The 19646-nt window shown below is 44.3% G+C and overlaps 1 protein-coding gene across 4 annotated transcripts in view; it reads left to right on the forward strand.

Moving 5' to 3' along the window:
• WDR59 (WD repeat domain 59) overlaps positions 1-19646 on the forward strand; it is a 78523-nt gene that overhangs the window by 23056 nt on the left and 35821 nt on the right. For all 4 annotated transcript variants that reach the window (XM_037063628.1, XM_037063624.1, XM_037063626.1 and 1 more), the window contains exons 4-10: positions 61-146; positions 1720-1800; positions 4280-4317; positions 7347-7435; positions 11182-11298; positions 15073-15150; positions 16381-16537. In XM_037063628.1, the coding sequence (XP_036919523.1) occupies positions 61-146; positions 1720-1800; positions 4280-4317; positions 7347-7435; positions 11182-11298; positions 15073-15150; positions 16381-16537 (646 nt within the window). The remainder of the gene's footprint in view (positions 1-60; positions 147-1719; positions 1801-4279; positions 4318-7346; positions 7436-11181; positions 11299-15072; positions 15151-16380; positions 16538-19646) is intronic.

Genomic DNA, 19646 nt, shown 5'->3' on the forward strand with positions numbered 1-19646 from the left:
TGGGGAGAGCATGTCTTCTGATGTACCGCCTGCTGCCTTCTTTCCCTTGTTTCTTTTCAGAGTAACCAGCGGGTCGACCTCTATAAGTGGAAAGATGGCAGTGGGGAAGTTGGCACAACCTTACAAGGCCACACACGGGTAATCAGGTAGGCACCAGCCCTCCACAGCTCCCTGGGTGGTCTCACTTTGCCATAGTCCTTTGGGGAGTGAAATGGAAACACCACTTCCTCCCACAGCTTAACTCTCCATGTTGTGTTGGCCCTGGGTGGCTCTTAGGTCGTTAGCTTGTATGGAGGTGACGCCTTTCACAGTGAAGGACAGCTGGCATTTAGGAACCAGCAGCCATGCAGTGTTAACCCTGATCCCAGAAAATACTTGGACAGGTACAGAGTAAGGATTAGGGCCCATTTTTGCCACAGGAGGGAGATGAAATTATGCCAGCAGAACCCCTCAGGTCACAGTCGACGGGCCCAGGAGTGGACATCAGGGGGCAGCCCTGGGCCCTTTCTCTGCAGCAGAGTCACCACACAGAGCTCCTGAGTTACAGTCCCTAATCCAGCTACATGGTTGCCTTTCACGCGTGGCCCTCCAGTTGGTTCCTGGAGTGTTCTTTGATCTACTGGTTCCCTGAGTCCCCGTTTCTGGGTGGGGAAAACTTGTTCTGGGAAGTAGCAGCAGGGAGTGCAGGGTGGTAAAGGGGGACCTAGGGAATGATGGGGAAAGTTAGACCCCCTGCCTGTGCCAACTGTTCATGGAGTAACTGCCTTTCTGGGAAGGAGGGCATGAGCACGGGAATCGGGGGCCTGCTTGCCTTCCTTGAAAGCTGTGTGGCAACACGGCAGTTTGCCACTGCTTTAAGGGGTGTTGGGTTTACTCAGTGTACCTGTGGTTGAGTCTGATCTAGAAAGTGAAAAGTCAAAATTTTTGTTTTGTCCATACAGTTTGTGCCTGCATGTGTGTGCGCATGCCCATGTGTGCGTGTTTTAAGTCGAAATGCTTCATTTCTTTTTGGGGAGCACACGTAATGTAGCTGGAGATGACAAAGGGAAGGACCTAAAAGTTTCTTTCGGAGCTCAGTTGGCTCTTGTTCATTCCCAAAGAACTTTGGAGATTCCCAGTGTAAATATGTTAAGAGGCCCATTAACAGTGTCTTTCTCTTTTTGTGTAAGCTGCAGATTTGCCTTGTCTGGCCCTCCCAGCCCTGGGGTGCTACCCAATTTTGTCATTTTACCATTAGTAGGGAGAGCCTCTCCCAGAGTCTTCGGTGTATCCAGGAGTAGGTTTATTTATTTAAAGATTTTATTTATTTATTTTTAGAGAGAGGGGAAGGGAGGTAGAAGAAGAGGGAGAGAAACATTGATCAGTGGTTTTTCGTATGCCCCCAGCAGGAGACCTAGCCTGCAGCCCAGGCATGTGCCCCAACTGGGAATCGAAGCCACACAGGGGTGTCCAACCTGCGGCCAATGGGCCACATGCAGCCTAAGGTGCTGTGGATGCGGCCCAACACAAAATCATAAGTTTACTTACAACATTTTAATTTTTTTTTGTGATTACATGTCACGATGTATTTAATGTGTGGCCCAAGACAGCTCTTCTTCCAGTGTGGCCCAGAGGCACAAAAGGTTGGACACCCCTGCCCAGAGATTAAACCAGCTAATGCTTTGGAGCGAGACTCTGAATTTTTTTCTCTGCATTGTCTGTTCATTTCTGTGTTCCCAGCGACTTGGACTGGGCAGTGTTTGAACCAGATCTCCTTGTTACCAGCTCTGTGGACACCTACATCTACATTTGGGATATCAAGTAAGAACAGTTAAGAGGTATAACCACATGGCTGTGGGATGGTTTGCTGCCTTTGTTTTAGAGATCAGGTGTCTTAGAGGCAGACCCTGAGACAAGGACAGTTTGCAGAAACATTAGGAGGTGAGAGAAACGCCATAGGGGTGGGAAGAGATGGGACGGGGAAGGCCTCAAATAGAGGGCGCATTGTCTGTGTGTACTACTGTGTACACTACCGTGTATATTACCATGTATACTACTGTGAGCAGATGAGTCTTACCGGGGACTGCTAGGTGCTACTGGAAATCTTCCCCCTCAGAGGTGTCCCACCCTGAGGGCTAACAGAGTGGGGGTGCTGTTCACTGTCAGTCATTGGTTGTCCCCGGGGGCCTTAATGCTCTGGCACTTCAGTCCTGTCATGATGGTTTGCAAAATGGGCTTCAGCAGCCAGGGAGAGTCCTTCAGCAAAGAACGTAGGTGCTGGCATTCAGAAGTCAGGCTGAAGTTTACTGAGGTGGCACGAGATGGTGGGGGAATTATGATGGGCACAGACACACACGTGTCCCAGCAGGCAGTGCTACGAGACACATCTGCTCAGCTCTCAGCTGCTTGGTGAGGCTTCAGTTTCCCATCGTAAGAGGGGGCTGGGTGGTAGCGTTACTCTTCATGGGGCGAAGAGCACCAGCCCAGGGTCCGGTACCTTGTAAATTCCTTTTTTTAAAATTTAAGTTTAAATTTAAAACATTTGTTACTGTCTTTTTTCCATTACCATTTATTCCCCCCATACCCACTCCTGCCTCCACCCCCCGCCCCCACAATCACCACCTGGTTGTCCATGTCCATGTCCATGAGTTCTTTCTCTTTTTTTTTTCATTTTTGCTTCATCCCTCCCACCCCCTACCCTCTGTCCAGAGCTGTCAGCCTGCTCTCTATCTGTGAGTCTCTTGTAAATTCTTAATAAACGTCTATTCCCTTCTCCCTCTGTAGAACAAAATTCCCTTTACCATAAGAGTTAGGGGGGACTGACTAGTGGGTATCATAGAGTCCCCCAATGGGACACGTTTTCTCCTCACAAGGCTGCTGTGCTTCCGAATGGCAGTGGTTTTGTACTGAAAGGTGGACTGTAGGCAGGAGACAAGCCAGGTGTTGAGGTGTGACAAATCTGACAGACGGTGAGAGTAAGGGTGTACATAGCTGATTTCCCCTGCCTTCCGTGGAGATCAGTGCAGCACCAGAGGGAGGAGAGGAGCACAAATCCAGGCAAACGGAAGAGAGAAGCTCTTAAAGAAACAGAACCCCCAGGATTACTACCTAGTATCCCTCTATCTAACCCTGAAACAATTGTTTGCATAACTCAAAGATTAAAAGATTAAAAATGAGATTCCTTTTCAGGTTTTCTAAATAGTAAGTGTAAGCTGCAGATTTGCCTTGTCTGGCCCTCCCAGCCCTGGGGTGCTACCCAGTTTTGTCATTTTACCATTAGTAGGGAGAGCCTCTCCCAGAGTCTTCGGTGTATCCAGGAGTAGGTTTATTTATTTAAAAATTTTATTTATTTATTTTTAGAGAGAGGAGAAGGGAGGTAGAAGAAGAGGGAGAGAAACATTGATCGGTGGTTTTTCGTATGCCCCCAGCGGGAGACCTAGCCTGCAGCCCAGGCATGTGCCCCAACTGGGAATCGAACTGGTGACCCTTTGGTTTGCAGGCCTGCACTCAGTTTGCTGAGCCACGGCAGCCAGGGCCAGAGTAGTTTTTTATTCTACCTTTGAAATGCTGTTAGAAAGGTTCTTGCATAGTTATGCATCCAAGGCTGTCCCCGTGTTCCATTAGGAGAAATGACGGCAGGAAGGTATTCCTTTGGCTTTTCTGCTCCTACATTGGGGTCACCCAAGCCATGCTGAATCATGTAATTCATTTTCTGTGGACACAGCTGTATGATTTGAAATTCATACTCAGCCTCGATTGAAGTGACTAACAGTTTATCTACCTAGAGGGAGACAAGCTTCTTCCCTTTCTCCCTCTTTCCTTCCTTTTCTTTTTTCCTTCCATCTATGGAGGGAGACAAGCTTCCTTTCTTTCTCCCTCCCTTCCTTTTCTTTTTTCCTTTCTTCCTTTCTCCCCTTCTCTCCCCGCCCTTTCCATTTCTTTCTTTGTATGTATGTATTCCTTACCTGAGGACATTTTTTCCATTGCTTTTAGAGAAAAAGAAAGGGAGAGAGAGAAACACTGACATGAGAGAGAAACTTTGATTGGTTGCCTTTTTGTATGCATGTCCACCAGGCATTGAATCTGCAACCTGGGTATGTGCCCTGACCAGGAATGGAACCCACGACCTTTCGGTCTATGGGACAGTGCAGGAGAGAAGCTTCCCTTTATGCTCTTTTTAAGGCCCTCACATTCCCACTGAAGTCCAGGTACCTGCTGAAAGGAAAGTGCAGAGGGTGAAAAGCACTGGGTGGATGTAGCATTTGAATCGGACATTTGACTTCGGACTTTTATATTTCAGAGACACAAGGAAACCTACCATTGCACTGTCTGCTGTAGGTGAGTGTGTTCTCCCCCCAGGTTGTCTTTATTCTTTCCCTTCCATTCTTGCTCTCACACTGACTGCCCTGTGCCCCATGGTTCATCAGGGCTAAGTGAAATTGTCAACCCCATATTGCAAGGGGCTTGCTTGCTTTAGGCTGCTCTTAAAGGTTAGAGTGTTGTTGAGTTAAGGTCAGGAACTTACTTCACAATGCAAGGACAAAAACCAAATTGATTTGTTTTTAAACTCTTTACTGGGAAAATTTCAAATGTATATAAAAATAGAATTAAATGAAGTGTCCTATGCTCATCATCCAGCACCAACAGTCGTCAACATACTACCAGTCTTGTTTTGTCTTTATCTCCATCCCCTGTCCTCTTTGGGATTATTTTGAAGCAAATCCCAGGTATCCTATTATTTCATCAACAAATATTTTAGTAAGTATTTTTTTTGCAAGAGAAGAATTATTTTAAAAAATACTATTAACATATCTAAAAATATTAATAATAGCTCTTTATTATCATCATATATTTAAGCAGTATTCAGATTTCCACAGTAGTCTCTCTCTGTTTTCTTTTTTTTTTTAACAATTATTTGAATCAGAATCCAAGTAAAGTCTGCACTTGGAAGTGGTTGATATATTTCCCATCTTTTTTAATCGGCAGGGTTCTTCTCCCTCTCCTTTTTTGGTTTGTTTCTTTTTCTGCAGTTTGTTTATTGAAGAAACCAGGTGGTTTGTCTTGTGGTTTCCCCACAATCTAGTGATGCTGATTGCGTCTCCACAGTGTCATTTTATATGGACACACTGAATCTTTGAAATTCCTTTCTGGGCTTCCTGTTTTCACCACTCAGTTGGAAGGGACTGCTGTTGGGATTCTGCACCGGGGCTGTTGCGGAGTGTGCCCACTAGTTCCTGAGACTTGGAACTGGGTGTGGAACTGGTGTGCCTTACTCACAGTGGTGGGGTCCAGTCATCAGTATGCATTTTGGCATCCTTGATAAAACATGTATTATCTGTCTCTTAAATCCTGCCTTGATGCCTTGGTTACATTGATCCTGTAAATGCCTTCATTACATTCCTCTGACTTTGTAATTTCCATTTAATAAATTTCTAAGTTAGATTGGTCATCGAGGAACCTTGAAAACAAAGATAGTTCTTTTTTTCAGCCCACTTGTTTGAATTGTCTTCTTTCCTGTTATAGGTCCTTCTGAAAGATAAAAGTGGGAGACTTCTTTCGTTTTTGCACCTAAGTGAGGTGGCAGGGCTGCTTTTGGCGGAAGGAGGCACCTGAGAGGCTTGGAGACCTTTGTTAGCTGCCCCATCCAGTAAATGTGTCCTGCGAGTTGCAGCCTCGGATGCTGCTGCTCCCCACTTCTGTGACCCCCAACTCTCTGGGAGCTCTCTTCAGAGCGGGGAGTCAGTAAGGACACGTCTGTGTGTGCTCCCGAGTGCTGTCTGTGTCTGAGGACTCATAGTTGGGACCTGAGTGACCCTGTGTGACCCTGGCATCCCGATCCTAGTACAGCAGGGTGGATGAGGGGGCTCCCTGGCCTGACAGATCCCCCACTGGGAAAAGTATTTTCTTAGAACTTTAAAAAAAATCCTCACCCAAGGATATGTTTACTGATTTTGGAGAGAAAGGAAAGGAGAGGGGGGTTATCGATCAGTTTCCTCCCATATGCACCCTGCAACCTAGGTACGTGCCCTAACCTAGGATCACCCCGCAACCTTTTGTGTATGGGATGACGGTCTGACCAACCGGGCTACCTGGCCGGAGCTTTTCTTGGGACTCTTTGAGTTACTGTCATGTGGAGATGAAGCAATTTCTTGTTACTCATTCTCTAGCTGATACTGCTTTCTTACAAAAACAAAACCACCCTGGGTCTACTAAGTAATACGCTGCCTTTCTTCATTGTAAGGGGTCTCTACCACTTATTCTTAGATGACTTATGATGCCCTGTGTCTCTAGGGGGGAAAAACACAACAAAAGACAAATACCTTCACCAAAACAAAGCAGAGATGAGTCTTGGGCCTTGGCTCTGTGTCCTGTTAGACTCTGGGTGTTTGTTTTATCTGTCATGCTCCCCAGGCTTCTTGGATCACGTTGCTCTGCCAAGCGCAGATCTGCTGTCACCACAGCAGTTTATTGTTGTCCTCAATAGTAACCACCCACCCAGAGGGAGAGCTGTCAAAGCAGAGACGGCATGTTATCTGAGCCAGAATAGCAACAGGTGGGAAAGAGGACCGTGCTTTGGTTCTGGTGTAACCCAACTTGATCGTTTTTAAGAGTCAGCTATAGTTGCTCTTATATCCCAGTTTTCCACATTTCTAAGCCTCTTCTCTCATCTTGCATTGTGCCTCCTCTCTTGATTAGTAACTCTTTTGTCACTGTTTTCTTTGTGTTTGCAGAGTGGGAAAGGCCTGGGTGTTTCCTATGCCTGATTCAATACAGGGCCAGCGGCTGAGTCTGTCCACGGATGGGGAGGCGGGGAGGGGTGCACATAACCCTCCGAGGGCAGAATTGGGCAACACTGGGGCTTATTTTTCATCAGAGCTTCAACTGTGGACTTTGTTTTTCAAGACTGTTTCTCAAACAAAACAAAACAAAACAAAACAAAACAAAACAAAAAAAGGTAAGGAGCAGGCGTTGAGCTGAGGCTCCTCTGGTGGAAGTTCAATTGTGGTCATTGGACATGATGAGGGCCAGGTTGTGTGATGAGTCAGTTACCAAGCAGCCACGTTCAGCTTCTCTCTAAGAAGCTGCATTTTCTTCTCATGCTGTTTGAAAGTAACCTATGGATTTTTTACCAAGGGAAGTTACTTCCTCAATTAGCTGACTCTGATCCTGTTCCCAGGTGTTATTTAAGTCATTGATTTTGTTGGCTTTATTTGCACTTCATGGTAGAATTGGTGCAGTTACAGAAACTTGAGGGGTTCTGTGCTTATTTCAGCCAGAGCTCATTATCCAGCACCTCTGGAGGTGCTGCCCTCTGGTTCTGAAGGTGTTGAGAGCAGCAGCTTTCTCCCCCTGATCTTTCTTTGCAGCGGGTGCCTCACAGGTCAAATGGAATAAAAAAAATGCTAACTGCCTTGCCACCAGTCACGATGGGGATGTACGGATATGGGACAAGCGGGTGAGTAGTCTCTCTTTCCCCCCAGTTGGCCTTTAATTGCTCCCAGAGGGTATGAAGAGGTGTTGTGAGCAGCAGGACCTGTCTTGAGTCTAGGGTGCCCTATGCAGCGTGGCAAATTGCCATGTTAAGATCACAGTCCCAGATGACATTTGCTTCCTGACCAAACTGGTGTTGAAGGAAGATAGGGAAGTGAGGCGTTACGATCAGTGGGTAAGAAAGTGAGCTTGGCCTCACTGAAGCTAGTCCCATTTTGCTGCCTCCTAGGTGTGGTATCAGGTGAGTCACTACACTTCTCCATGCCTCTGTTTTCTTATTTTTAAAGATGATGATAGTGAGTGTATCATTGAGGAGGGCAAGCCTGGGGGACCTGGCACTATGCTAGGATGCTCAGCTGCCCCACACTGCAAAGTGAAAACTAGTTGTTCTAGGGCATACGCCATCCTGAATATCTCCGGTATAAATCACTGAGGCACCGAGTACTCAGCTGCATAAATAAATCCTCCCTTAGAAGCCTAGCTGTCCTACTAGCCTCGAACGAGCCTGCAGACCACGGATTCTCCCTGCAGCAGCTCATGTGCATGAAAGAGGTGGGGGCCCTAGATGGCCGTTGTAATGCAAAGTGTGTTGACATCAGTGACAGTAATGATGTAGGGAAGGGGCCACCGCCAAATCTAACTGCCAGGTGATTGGGTAATAGTGCGGGAGAGCAGTGGGCTTCTGTAAGATCTGGGGTCTAACTACCACTTCCTGCTTTGTGAAACCCCAGCGCTGGAGATCCTCAACTGGGCATCCTAAGCTGTTGTGGGGAGACTCTACTTTGGGGTTTTCCTGAAACTTGTTCAGGGACTGTCCCAACTCAGGTGTTGACTGGAAAGTCTCAGTTCTGTTTCTGGCTGCCCTGCTCCCTTTCCCTGCTAGCAGGGAATGAAGTCTTTCCGTTGTAGAGCAGACAGGGAAGTGAAGCGGAGACGGGGTCTGCTGCACTGGGTGCCAGCACCTGCTGGGGAAGTGGTGTGCTGGCTGAAGCTTGCACTAAGGTAGCTTTCACTAAGCCTCGGGTAGCTCTTAGTGAGAAGGTAATTTTATAGTCAAACTGGTAACCCTTCTTTGGTTCACAGGCCAACACTCAATCCACTGAGCCATACCAGCCAGGGCTGTAATATCCATTCTTCTGTCCTCTTTATTTCTTAAATTGGCAATTGGTTTTATTCCTTTTCCTATAGTATTCCTATAGGAAAAGGAGTACTAGCATAGCATTTAAATACAGTATTGGTATTTAAGTGGTACAATGGTAGTATACCAAATACAATGGTAGTATACCATTTAAATATAGTGAATGGTTTAAATAAAACGTGTGGTCAGTTGCAGTGCATCCCTATTTGCTACAGACCGTGTTCAGAGTCATAGGCAAAGGAACTCTGTCAGTACGTGTTTTTCAGAGCGGTACCTGTCTTCCTTATCTTGTGGTACGTACCACCAGACTCTTCCCTCCCACTCTTCTCATTGGTCCACCCTGACCCTGGGCAGCTCACCCTGGCTGCCCTCAGCAAGCCTTTTATCTATTTTGTTTAAAAGGCTTTAACTTCATTTTTGGCTGTTAAAACCTAGGACGTCTGCTCAGACGGATTGTAAACCCCGTCAGTTTTACTTCTCCAGCACTTTGTAGAGTCAAAGCAGCACCGACAGCAGCAAGCCTCAGAGGCTCTGAGAAGTGCAATGTCGGTGGTACTGCTGGATTCTAGCCAGGCTCCTATGTGACTGATAGTACTGACGCTCACTAAGCACTTATTAGGCACAGGCATTGTTTTAAGAACTTTGTGTGTGTTGGCTTATTTCTCTCTATAACTAGTCTTTAAAGTGGGGACTATTTTTATCCATGTTATAAAGATGAGTAAACTGAGGCACAGTTTGTTGCTAGGATTTAACTCAGGGAGGCTGGTTCTGGAGACTGTACCCTTTAACCTCAGAGATTAATTTTTTTCCTCAGAGACTAATGTTAATTATAGAAGTGATACATGCTCTTTGTAGCAAATATGAAAGAGAAAATAATAACTATTCATAGTTCTATTGCCCAGAGACAAATGGTAACATTTTCCTTTTTAGATTTTATTTATTTATTTTTCAAAAGAGGGAAAGGAAAGGAGGTAAAGAGGGAGAGAAACATTGATGTGTGAGAAACAGCCATTGTTTGCCTCTCGCATGCCCCCAGCCAGGCTCTTGGCCTGCAACCCAAGCATGTGCCCTGAATGGGAATCTAATTGGTGACCTCTCAGTTCCCAGGCTGGCACTCAATTCACTGAGCCACACCAGCCAGGGCCAAATGCTAACATTTTGATATTTTATTTTATTCTGCCTTTTTTTTAAAACATGGTTTATCCTATCACACACATAGTTATATATACTTTTTCATTTAACATTATAAGATGCATTTCCTCATGCTATAATCAATCTCTAAGTATAACTGTTTTTTCATTTTTCTAAGTATAACCTTTTTTTAAGATTTTATTTATTTATCTTTAGAGGGGAAGGGAAGGAGAGAGGAGAGAAACATCAATGTATGGTTGCCTCTGGTGTGTCCCCTGCCGGGAACTGGCCTGCAACCCAGGCATGTGCCCTGACTGGGAATCACCGAGATCGTGTGGTTCTCAGGCCCGCGCTCAGTCCACTGAGCTATACCAGCCAGGGCTTTCTAAGTATAACTTTTAATGACTATATCATATTGTAATAGATAGCTGTGTTATAATTGATTTTAAAATTTTAATTATTCTCCACATACTATTTGTATTGTTTCTGGTTTTGTGGTGTTCCATATAACACCAAGATGAGCATCTTTTGTGTCTAAAACTTTTTGTGAATTTGTACTATTCCCTTAAAAAAGGAAAATTTTAAGTCTCTTGATAGAAATTGTCAAATTTTATTCCCAAAAAGATTGTGGTATTTTATATGTACACTCTCAGTGATAAATGCAGACTCACTGCATTATTATCTATAGATATCTTCTAATTTGATAACTTAAAATATCTTTTAACTTTTTAAAAGATTTTATTTAATACTTTTAGAGAGGGGAAGGGAGGAAGAAAGGGAGAGAAACATCAATGTGTGGTTGCCTCTTGTGTGCCCCTACTGAGGACCTGGCTTACAACCCAGGCATGTGTCTGACTGGGTATTGAACCAGTGAACCTTTTGTTTGCAGGCTGGCACTCAATCCACTGAGCCACACAAGCCAGGGCTCTTTTAATGTTTTAATACCTTTTTCTGAGGTTTTCTTTTGAGTTTGTTTATTTTATATATGCTTATTAATCGTGTATTATTTTCTTTTGAGATGGGTGTTCATTCTCCTTCGGGGCTTGGTCTCATTAATATTGGCACTTTTAGCCATAGGATTGAGGTTGCATCTGTTTGGATGTCACAATCCCTCTTCTTAGGTGATTGTGAGGAAGGGAAGCAAGCATTACGGACTGAGATACTGAAGGGCAAAAGCACCCATTATCTCTTATCCTTCATTGAAGCCATGCAGGGGCTGGAGCAGAGAGAAGTCAGGCTCCCAGGCCCATATACAGAGCATGTGTGAAGGAGAGCTGGATAAGTATTGTTGTTTGTTGTAAACAAAAACAGTGGCTTTTTAAAAATAGAGGCAGTATCTGTAGTAGTTTTGTATTTCTACTTAGCACCCAGCAGACTGTCATATGGTAGACATTCAATGAATTTTTTCTAACTCACCAACACTCTGTGCTGATCCTTTACAGAAACCCAGTACGGCAGTGGAATATCTGGCAGCCCACCTCTCCAAAATCCATGGCCTGGACTGGCACCCAGACAGCGAGCACATTCTTGCTACCTCCAGTCAAGACAATTCTGTCAAGGTGAGTGGTTGGAGAAGTTGGGGAGCTGTCTTGGGGAGATAGCACTGGCCTCTGGAGGAAAGCTATAGGATGTCAGCATTATGTGTGTGTTTCAGGGGTTCATGTGCATCTTGGGGAGCTGAGCAAGTAAACCTGGCTAAGTAGACCAGCAGGAGTGAGGTAGTAGCATATATCTGATGTAGCTCCTGGACTTTGTTCCTTTCCCATTGTGAAAGGAAGTCAGAAACAAAAGCTTTTAAAGGAAAAGATGTTTACTGGCAAAGCAGTTGCCAGGAAGTCAGATTTCAGAAGGACTGGCTCAGCAAAAAAACAAAACAAAAACAAAAAAATCCCCCCAAACCCCACAACAGATATGTATGTAAAGGAGAAAAGCCCACAGACTTGTTAAGGTTACCAAGTTTACCATTAGTCTCTTGGGGGTGGGAAACCAGCAGTTTTCTCCACATGATTATTGTGTTGGCAAAATTATGACATCTTCAGACATCAGCATTGCAGAAGCCAGGAAGAGAGTTGTTTCATTAGAGTCTCTAACTTACAGGGAATGTTGAAGGTTTTGGAGACCCTATTATTTTTGGTTTATTTCAGAGTGTAGTGTTTCTTGCTGTTTGTGTTTCTTTTGATGGGGCGGGGGGCAGATGTGATGTGCCTCCGTGTCCAAAAGGATGCAGGGCCCAGAGTCAGCCTTGCTCTACATTCCTCCTTGTGGTCAGGTCTGTGCCTGGAAGGACAAGAGATTGGACCACAGAGATTTGCTTAGCAATTTTGTGATTCAGCATCATTAATTTACTGCTTTGTTTTATTAAAATAGACACGTACCTTTTGGTCTGGTTATATAGAATCCTATACTACGGCTTAGAAGTTAGCTTCTGTTTTGAGGTGTATAAATCTCCTAGGATTGCAATTTACATTTATGTGCCAGAAGTGTTTTTTTGTTTGTTTTGGATTTGGTTTTGTCCCCATTCCCCTAACCTTTAAAAACTAAGGATTAATTTTTGCCAATTGTCATGCCAGTCTTTGTAAATGACCATAGATGTACTTCTTTCTAACCTGAAAAGTCAACAACTGAAATGCATTCACAGTAATACTACTGTACTTGTAGATAATTAACTAGGGGAGGTTGAACTTCGCTTTTATTTGCTAGTTTTTCACATATGGACTTGATAGTAGGAAAGCATTGTAATGAACTAATTAAAAATCTGGAGAGTGCCAAGCATACCTAATTATTTCTCATTTCCCTTCTTTTGTAAGTTGAAGGAGCAAGTTACAGTTTACCCTGTAGCCATCTGGGAAACCCAAAAGTAATATAGAGGGAAAAGACATCTTTTAACAATTTTTTAACTTTGAACATGGGACCTGAATTTGGCAAAAAGGAGTTGTCAGATGAACCAGAATTATCGCATGCCACCCTTTATAGTCGCTCTCTCCCCCAACCCTGACTTCTGCCAACCATGGTCTGTTCTCCATCTCTGTAGTTTTTGTTCTTTTGAGAATGTCATTAAAGTGGGATTGTGCAGTATGTAGCTTTTTGAGGTTGACTTTTTTCATTCAGCCTAGCATCTTTAAGATTTGTCCAAGTCATCTTAAGAATCAGTGGTTCTTATACCTTTTATACTACACTTTATTACCTATCTGTTGACCCGCTGGGTGACATTTGGGCTGTTTCCAGTGTTTGGTGGTTGTGAATAGAGCTGCTGTAACCATGCATGTGTAGACTTTTTCATGAGTAGAAATTTTCTGTTTTCTTGGACAAATGTGTAGGAGTGGGATTGCTGGGTCTTGGAGTAGGTGTGTGTTTAACTTTTAAAGAAACTACCAAACTTTTCCAAATTTAGAGATGGGGGAAGGGAGGGAGAGAAACATCAATGTGCAACAGAGATACATTGATCAGTTGCCTGTCATGTGCTCCCAACTGGCGACCTGGCCCACAACCCAGGCATGCACCCTGACTGGGAATCGAACCGGCAACCTTTCAGTCTGTAAGCCCGTGCTCAGTCCACTGAACCATGCCAACCAGGGCAATGTTTTTGAAAATAATTTTTAAAAACTCGATTTGAGAGAGAGGGAAATTGATTTGTTCCACTTATTGATGCATTCATTGTTTGATTTTTTAAAAAGATTTTATTTATCTGCCCTGGCTCAGTGGATTGAGCACGGGCCTGTGAAGCAAAGGGTCGCTGGTTTGATTCCCAGTGAGGGCACATGCCTGGGTTGCAGGCCAGGTCCATAGTAGGGGACACATGAGAGGCAACCACACATTGATGTTTCTCTCTCCCTCTTTCTCCTTCCCTTAAAAAAATAAAATAAATAAAATATTTTTAAAAAGATTTTATTTATCTTTAGAGGGTAAGGGAAGGAGAGAGGGAGAGAAATATCAATGTATGGTTGCCTGTCGTGCATCTCCTGCTGGGAACTGGCCTGCAACCCAGGCATGTACCCTGACTGGGAGTTGAACTGCAATCGTGTGGTTCACAGGCCTGTGCTCAGTCCACTGAGCTACACCAGCCAGGGCCATTGGTTGATTCTTGTATGTGTCCTGACCATGGATTGTATGTGCCCAAAACCCATAGCTTGGCACTCAGGGGTGATGCTCTAACCAACTGAGCTCACCAGCCAGGGTGAAAACAATTTCTTAATACCTTAATAGTTCAGAGTTCCAGCCTTGGCCCTCCTGCCTTCAGTGCTCTGCCACCTTGGGCTTTCATGACAAGTACTCGAACTCTAAGTGTATTTATCTCTGCATTGAGAGCATAGGCACCTCTAAGGTAGAGTTGTACCTGGCTCACCTTTGTGTAACTGCAACTTCAAGTTCTACAACTTTCATGTAGGAGTGGGTGAATGAGTGTGTGTGTGGGAATGGGTTGGTGGGCATGCAGGCTGTCACATAGCCACCTTTTTCCTGTGTGACCTTGGGAAAATTACGTGGTTTAGTAATTTAGCTTCTCCACTTGCAAAAAAGATTCATAACACCCGTTATAGGATTGCTGTAATGATTTAATGGGATAAAAAACTTTAAACTCTAAACATTTGTCTGAAGTGCAGTAAGTAGTCAGTACATTTCAGCTGTTGTTATTGGTTAAATTACCCTACTTGGTGTAAAAGTGATACAGGTTGAAAACATGTCACTCTCACCTTTCAGCTAGAATCTTGTTGAACAGCAGACTGGCAGGGAGCTGCCCCAAGGGTGGTCCTCTTGAAGTCCAGAAGTTCTCCTGTAAAGTTTATCGATGGGAGATGGAGCTTTTCTTTGTCTCTGTCACAGTACTAAGGCCTGGTGGCTAACTAAAATGCTCTGCTGAAATGCACCTTTAGGGCAGCGCTCCCCAAACTCTTTGGTACCAGGGACCTGTTCCTTAGCTCACTCACCCGCCACTCACCTCCTGCTGTATGGCCCAGTTCCTAACAGGTCACAGACTGGTACCGGTCTGCGGACAAGGGCTTGGGGACCCCTGCCTAAGAGGACAAAACACATTGAGTTCTTATTTCAATAGTTGAGTTTATTTTTTAATAGATTTTATTTATTTATTTATAGAGAGAGGGGGAAGGAGGGAGAGAAGCATCGATGTGAGAGAGAAACATTGATCAGCTAGTTCTTGTATGTACCCTACCTGGAAACCAAACCTGAACCCAGACACGTGCCCCGACTGGGAATCAGACTGGTGACCTTTTGCCTTGTGGAATGATGCCCATCAAACTGAGGGAGCCACACCAGTCAGGGCAGCGGTTGAGCTTTTTGATGACATTTATTTCACAATTATCCTGCTTTCTTTCTTCCAGTTCTGGGATTACCGCCAGCCTCGGAAATACCTCAGTATTCTCCCTTGCCAGGTGCCTGTCTGGAAGGCCAGATACACTGTGAGTGTGACCCCGTCTCATGCTGGGGGACTTCCATCTAGGCTCAAGGGTCCAAGGGCCATTTCTAACCTACTTTATGAGGCTGTTTTCTCTTTCTTTCTTGATTTAGGGGTGGGACCAAAGGTGGTCATGGTGGCATAAAAGGTGTTATCTATTTGTAGTTAAAAATTTGCCCTTGGAATGTTGGGTAGGAACCTGTACTAGCATTGCTAATCATAGCTAAACTGGGAAGCTAGGCGGTGTGAGGGTGGTCCCTAACAGCAAGGGAGGAGGGCGAGATGGAAGCAGAGGGCTGAGGGCTTGGGGTCAGTGGGTTGCGGTGGGAAGAGCTTTGGCTTTAGATTCAGAAGACCTGGGTTCGGGGCCCAGCAATGCCACTTAATTTTTCCCCCCAGCTTTCCCAAGCTATGATTGACATGTGGCGTTGTGTAAGTTCCAAATATATATGTTGATCAAAACAACCACTGCCTTAGCATTAGCTAACACCTCTATCACATCATTATTTTACAAGGAGATGCATGCATCTTTTTACCAAAAATTACTTTAAACAGAGGTCGTGATGCATTTAAAACAATTCATTTTACAAAAATGGTATTCATCCCCGGCTCCTCTGTTCCTCATCACTTTCAGGTATATAATACAATGTTGGTGTGTTTAGTCACTATACTGTGCATTAGAGCCCCTGAACTTGATCATGTAACTGGAAGTTTGTACCCTCTTGCTAACATCCCCTCTTCTTTCTCACCCCTCAGCCCTGCTAACTGCTATTCCACTTGCTGTTTCTATGAGTTCAACTTTAAAAAAATTTTTTTTATTTATCCATTTTAGAAAAAGAGAGGAGGGAGGGAGGGAGAGGGAGAGAGAGAGAGAAACATCATCAATTTGTTGTCCCACACATTTGTGCATCACTTGGTTGATTTTTGTGTGTGCCCTGACGGGAATTGAACCTGCTGCAACCTTGGCAGGTCAGGACAGTGCTCTAAGTGCTTGAGCTCTGCTCCGCCAGCGCTGAGTTCAGCTTTTTTAGATTCTACGTGTAAGTGACACAGCACAGTATTTGTCTTTTTGTCTGACTTTTGTCTGTCAATTTTTGGTAATTGGAAAAAATTTTCCCCATTTGGATTGGGACCTTCCTTCCATCATCCAGTTTGTTCTAGGAAAGAATTCCAACTTAGTTACTGACACAGTATTCCCTGGAATAATCATCTGCTTTTCCCTTTCTTGCCACAGCCTTTCAGCAATGGATTAGTGACCGTGATGGTTCCCCAGCTGCGGAGGGAGAACAGTCTTCTCTTGTGGAATATCTTTGACTTGAACAGCCCGGTCCATACCTTTGTGGGGCACGATGATGTGGTTCTGGAGTTCCAGTGGAGGAAGCAGAAGGAAGGTGAGTGCGAGCTAGGACCGCCAGCTGATGTCCTTCTGAGCCCTGTTCAGCAGCGCTCGGTGAGGGCTGGCTCTGTGATCCAGTGTGGAGGGCGTCAAAACAGGGCTGGGTTTTAGGAATGAGAGAATCAAGGGTCTGCTGCCTTTAATCACAGGTGAATAAAGGGGTGTGTGGGCTGTGATTCTTCTGAGTTTCCTCTTCTCTTAGGTACAGTGTAGTCTTTCCCCCATGTGGAACTGGTTTATACAGAATTGATAGACTTGCTGTTGGATCATTTCTAGGGCTGAACACTCTGGGGTCACTACCCTCAGAAGCTTCTAGCAGTAGCCCTTTGGCACTCTGTTGGCAGGGGAGACCAGAGGTCATCACTGCTCACCACGTAGTCCTGGTCTCATCACAGATACATTGTAGTATATTACCTCCCATTTCCTTGAAGATAGACTTTTCTTTCTTTCTTTCTTTCTTTCTTTCTTTCTTTCTTTCTTTCTTTCTTTCTATCTATCTATCTATCTATCTATCTTTCTTTCATGGTCAAATGACATGCTTTGAACATGAAACATGAAACATCATGTGGTCTCTTCTGGGTTGAAGTATTAACAGCCAGTGTGCAATTACATGCTCTCTTGCCTCTGCTGTGGCAGCTGGTGAAACTCCAGGCGGAAATGCTCTGGTCAGGAGTGAGGATGAGGTAGATGGTAGAGATACAGAGTGAGCATGAAATCCTCGCTGTAAAGCTACTGAGATGTGGGGTTGTTTGTTATTGCAGCTTAATCAGCCAGCCCTCACTAATGCCGGGTCAGAAGTCCAGTGGGAGTTAGAAAGCCCCCTGCTTCAGTTTCTCCACCAGCTCACCTTATGGTTTTAGTTGCAGCCTCTCTTTTCTTGAGATCTTCCTGCTATGCTCTCTAAATGTTTTACAGAAGTCTATTTCTTCGTCTTTCCATATTGTAGGAAAGCCAGGCAGTGGAGTGGTGTGACTTGTCCAGAGTCCAGGAGAGGTCTCTGGTAGACCTGGGCTTAGAGCAGCTATCTTCTTACCCTAGCTTGTTTGTGACGCTCACAAACCTCTTCCAAGATTTTTTTTTAACAATAGCCATTAAGTCTTTTTTTTTTAAATTGTTGGCACCCAGGGTTGTTTTTTGAAAGGACTCTTGATCATCCTCTTAGTTTTCCTTTCTTTATTTCTGTAATCTCTCTTGCTTCTAGAAACATGAGTCTACTTGGTCTTTACCCCATTAGTTTGCATGCTTGACTTTGTCTTTCAACTTACTCTCGTGCATTTTGCCCTAGTGGACAGATGATGTTGTTGCCCACTGTCTGGCAGGGAGAGGTTGGACTGTAGCTTTGGATAGAAATAAAGTGTTTAGTAACCAATTTTCAGTTATCTGTATCTATATGCCAGTGGGATGAATTGTGGAAATTGGGACTGTCTAGCCAGTAGTGAAGTTTTGAGTACAAGTTATAGGTGTTTTATTAAATTCCTTTTTATTGTGAAATACATCATCCATCTAGAAAATTGCATAAAACACATAGAATTAAAAGAAAATTATAATGTGAAAATCTCTGTAACCACAGCCAAGGTCAGGAAAAAGAACATTGTTGGAACTCCAAAAGCTTTCTGATTACAGTCCCCTCTCCTTCTCCAGAAGTAAACACTACCCTAATGCTTATTGTGTAGTGATTTATTTTTATCTTTTTAGCTTTACCACCCATTTTTGCATTCCTCAAAATTGTTTAGGTTTGCTTGTTTTTTAACCTTTGTGAATGTAATCATCCTTCATGTATTCTTGTATTTTACTTTTTATGTTTATGGCCATATCTTCTTTGTTTTTACTGGACCGCCTAAAGCTTTGACTTTGGTTCTCACTGTGGTGCAGGAGCTCACAGGGTGGTGGAAGGGAATCAGAACGTTGTGGCCAAGGGAAGAGGGAGCCTCGTGAGGGAGGTGGCAGCCCTTGGCTTCAGGTATTGCTGAAGGATTAACATGCAGAATCGGGAATGGCCCTTAATTGTGCACAGGGGAAGCCACAAAACCATTAAGAGAGGAGTTCCAAAGCCAGATTGAGGATAGAAGCTAGATTGTAAGTAGCTTAACAGAGGCAGCAGGACTGGTTTTGTGAATGAAGGAGCCTCCAGAGGCAAGGAGTAGGCTGGGCCGACTGGCAGAGGCTGTTGCCCTCTCTGTTTGAAGGCAGGGAGAAGACAGCGGGAAGGGAGTATGTGGCACAGCAAGGGCCGTTGGGAATGAGAGGGGATTGGGCAAAGGCACAAGTAGAGGCGTTGGGTTTAGAAAGGACTTAGGTGCAACTTTTCTTCAAAGTCAGGGACATGAAAAGAGGCCAGATGGGCAATGAGAAAATTGTTGCCATGAACCTGAGTCTAGATGGTGGAACTCGTAACAGGCAGTAGCTCAGAGTCATTTCTGTCTTGCTTGGTTTGCACAGGGGCATGGTAAAACGCTGACTGAAGGCAATGACAGAGAAGGAAAGGGACTTTTGTCCCTCATTCACCCCGTTTACCTTGGATAGACCATGGTCTCTGTTTCCTCAGTTTCCCATCTGTAAAATGAGGGGATTGGGGGTGGGAGGAGGGAGAGGGAATTGGGTGAAATTGGTTCTAAATTCTTTACTTCCTGAAGATGCGTGGAGATTCTAGATAATTACCTGACATGTCCTGATCCTTCATAAAGCACTCTGAGCCTTTCAGAATAACGTCCCTTTGACCAGACCTGATATGTGAAAATATAATTTGGTCAGCTCAGAACATTAAAGATTTATTTTACAAGGAGATGCATGCATCTTTTTACCAAAAATTACTTTAAACAGATGTCGTGATGCATTTAAAACAATTCATTTTACAAAAATGGTATTCATCCCCGGCTCCTCTGGAGCATATGAAAGAACATTTGGGGAGGTGAAAGTTTAATGTGATATTAAACCCCAGCATCACTCTTCACCTGCTAATCAGCCAGTTATTATTTCACTTCATTTAAGGTTCTGCTCACATGTGACTTCCTCAGGGAGTCCTGTCTAAAAATAGCTCCCCCATCAGTCTTATGCTGTTTTTTTATAATAACACTGTCACCAGAAATTTTATTATATATTTATTT

Source organism: Sturnira hondurensis, unplaced genomic scaffold, assembly GCF_014824575.4.
Source record: "Sturnira hondurensis isolate 20B ecotype Veracruz unplaced genomic scaffold, ASM1482457v3 Scaffold0014745, whole genome shotgun sequence".
Lineage (NCBI taxonomy): Eukaryota > Metazoa > Chordata > Mammalia > Chiroptera > Phyllostomidae > Sturnira > Sturnira hondurensis.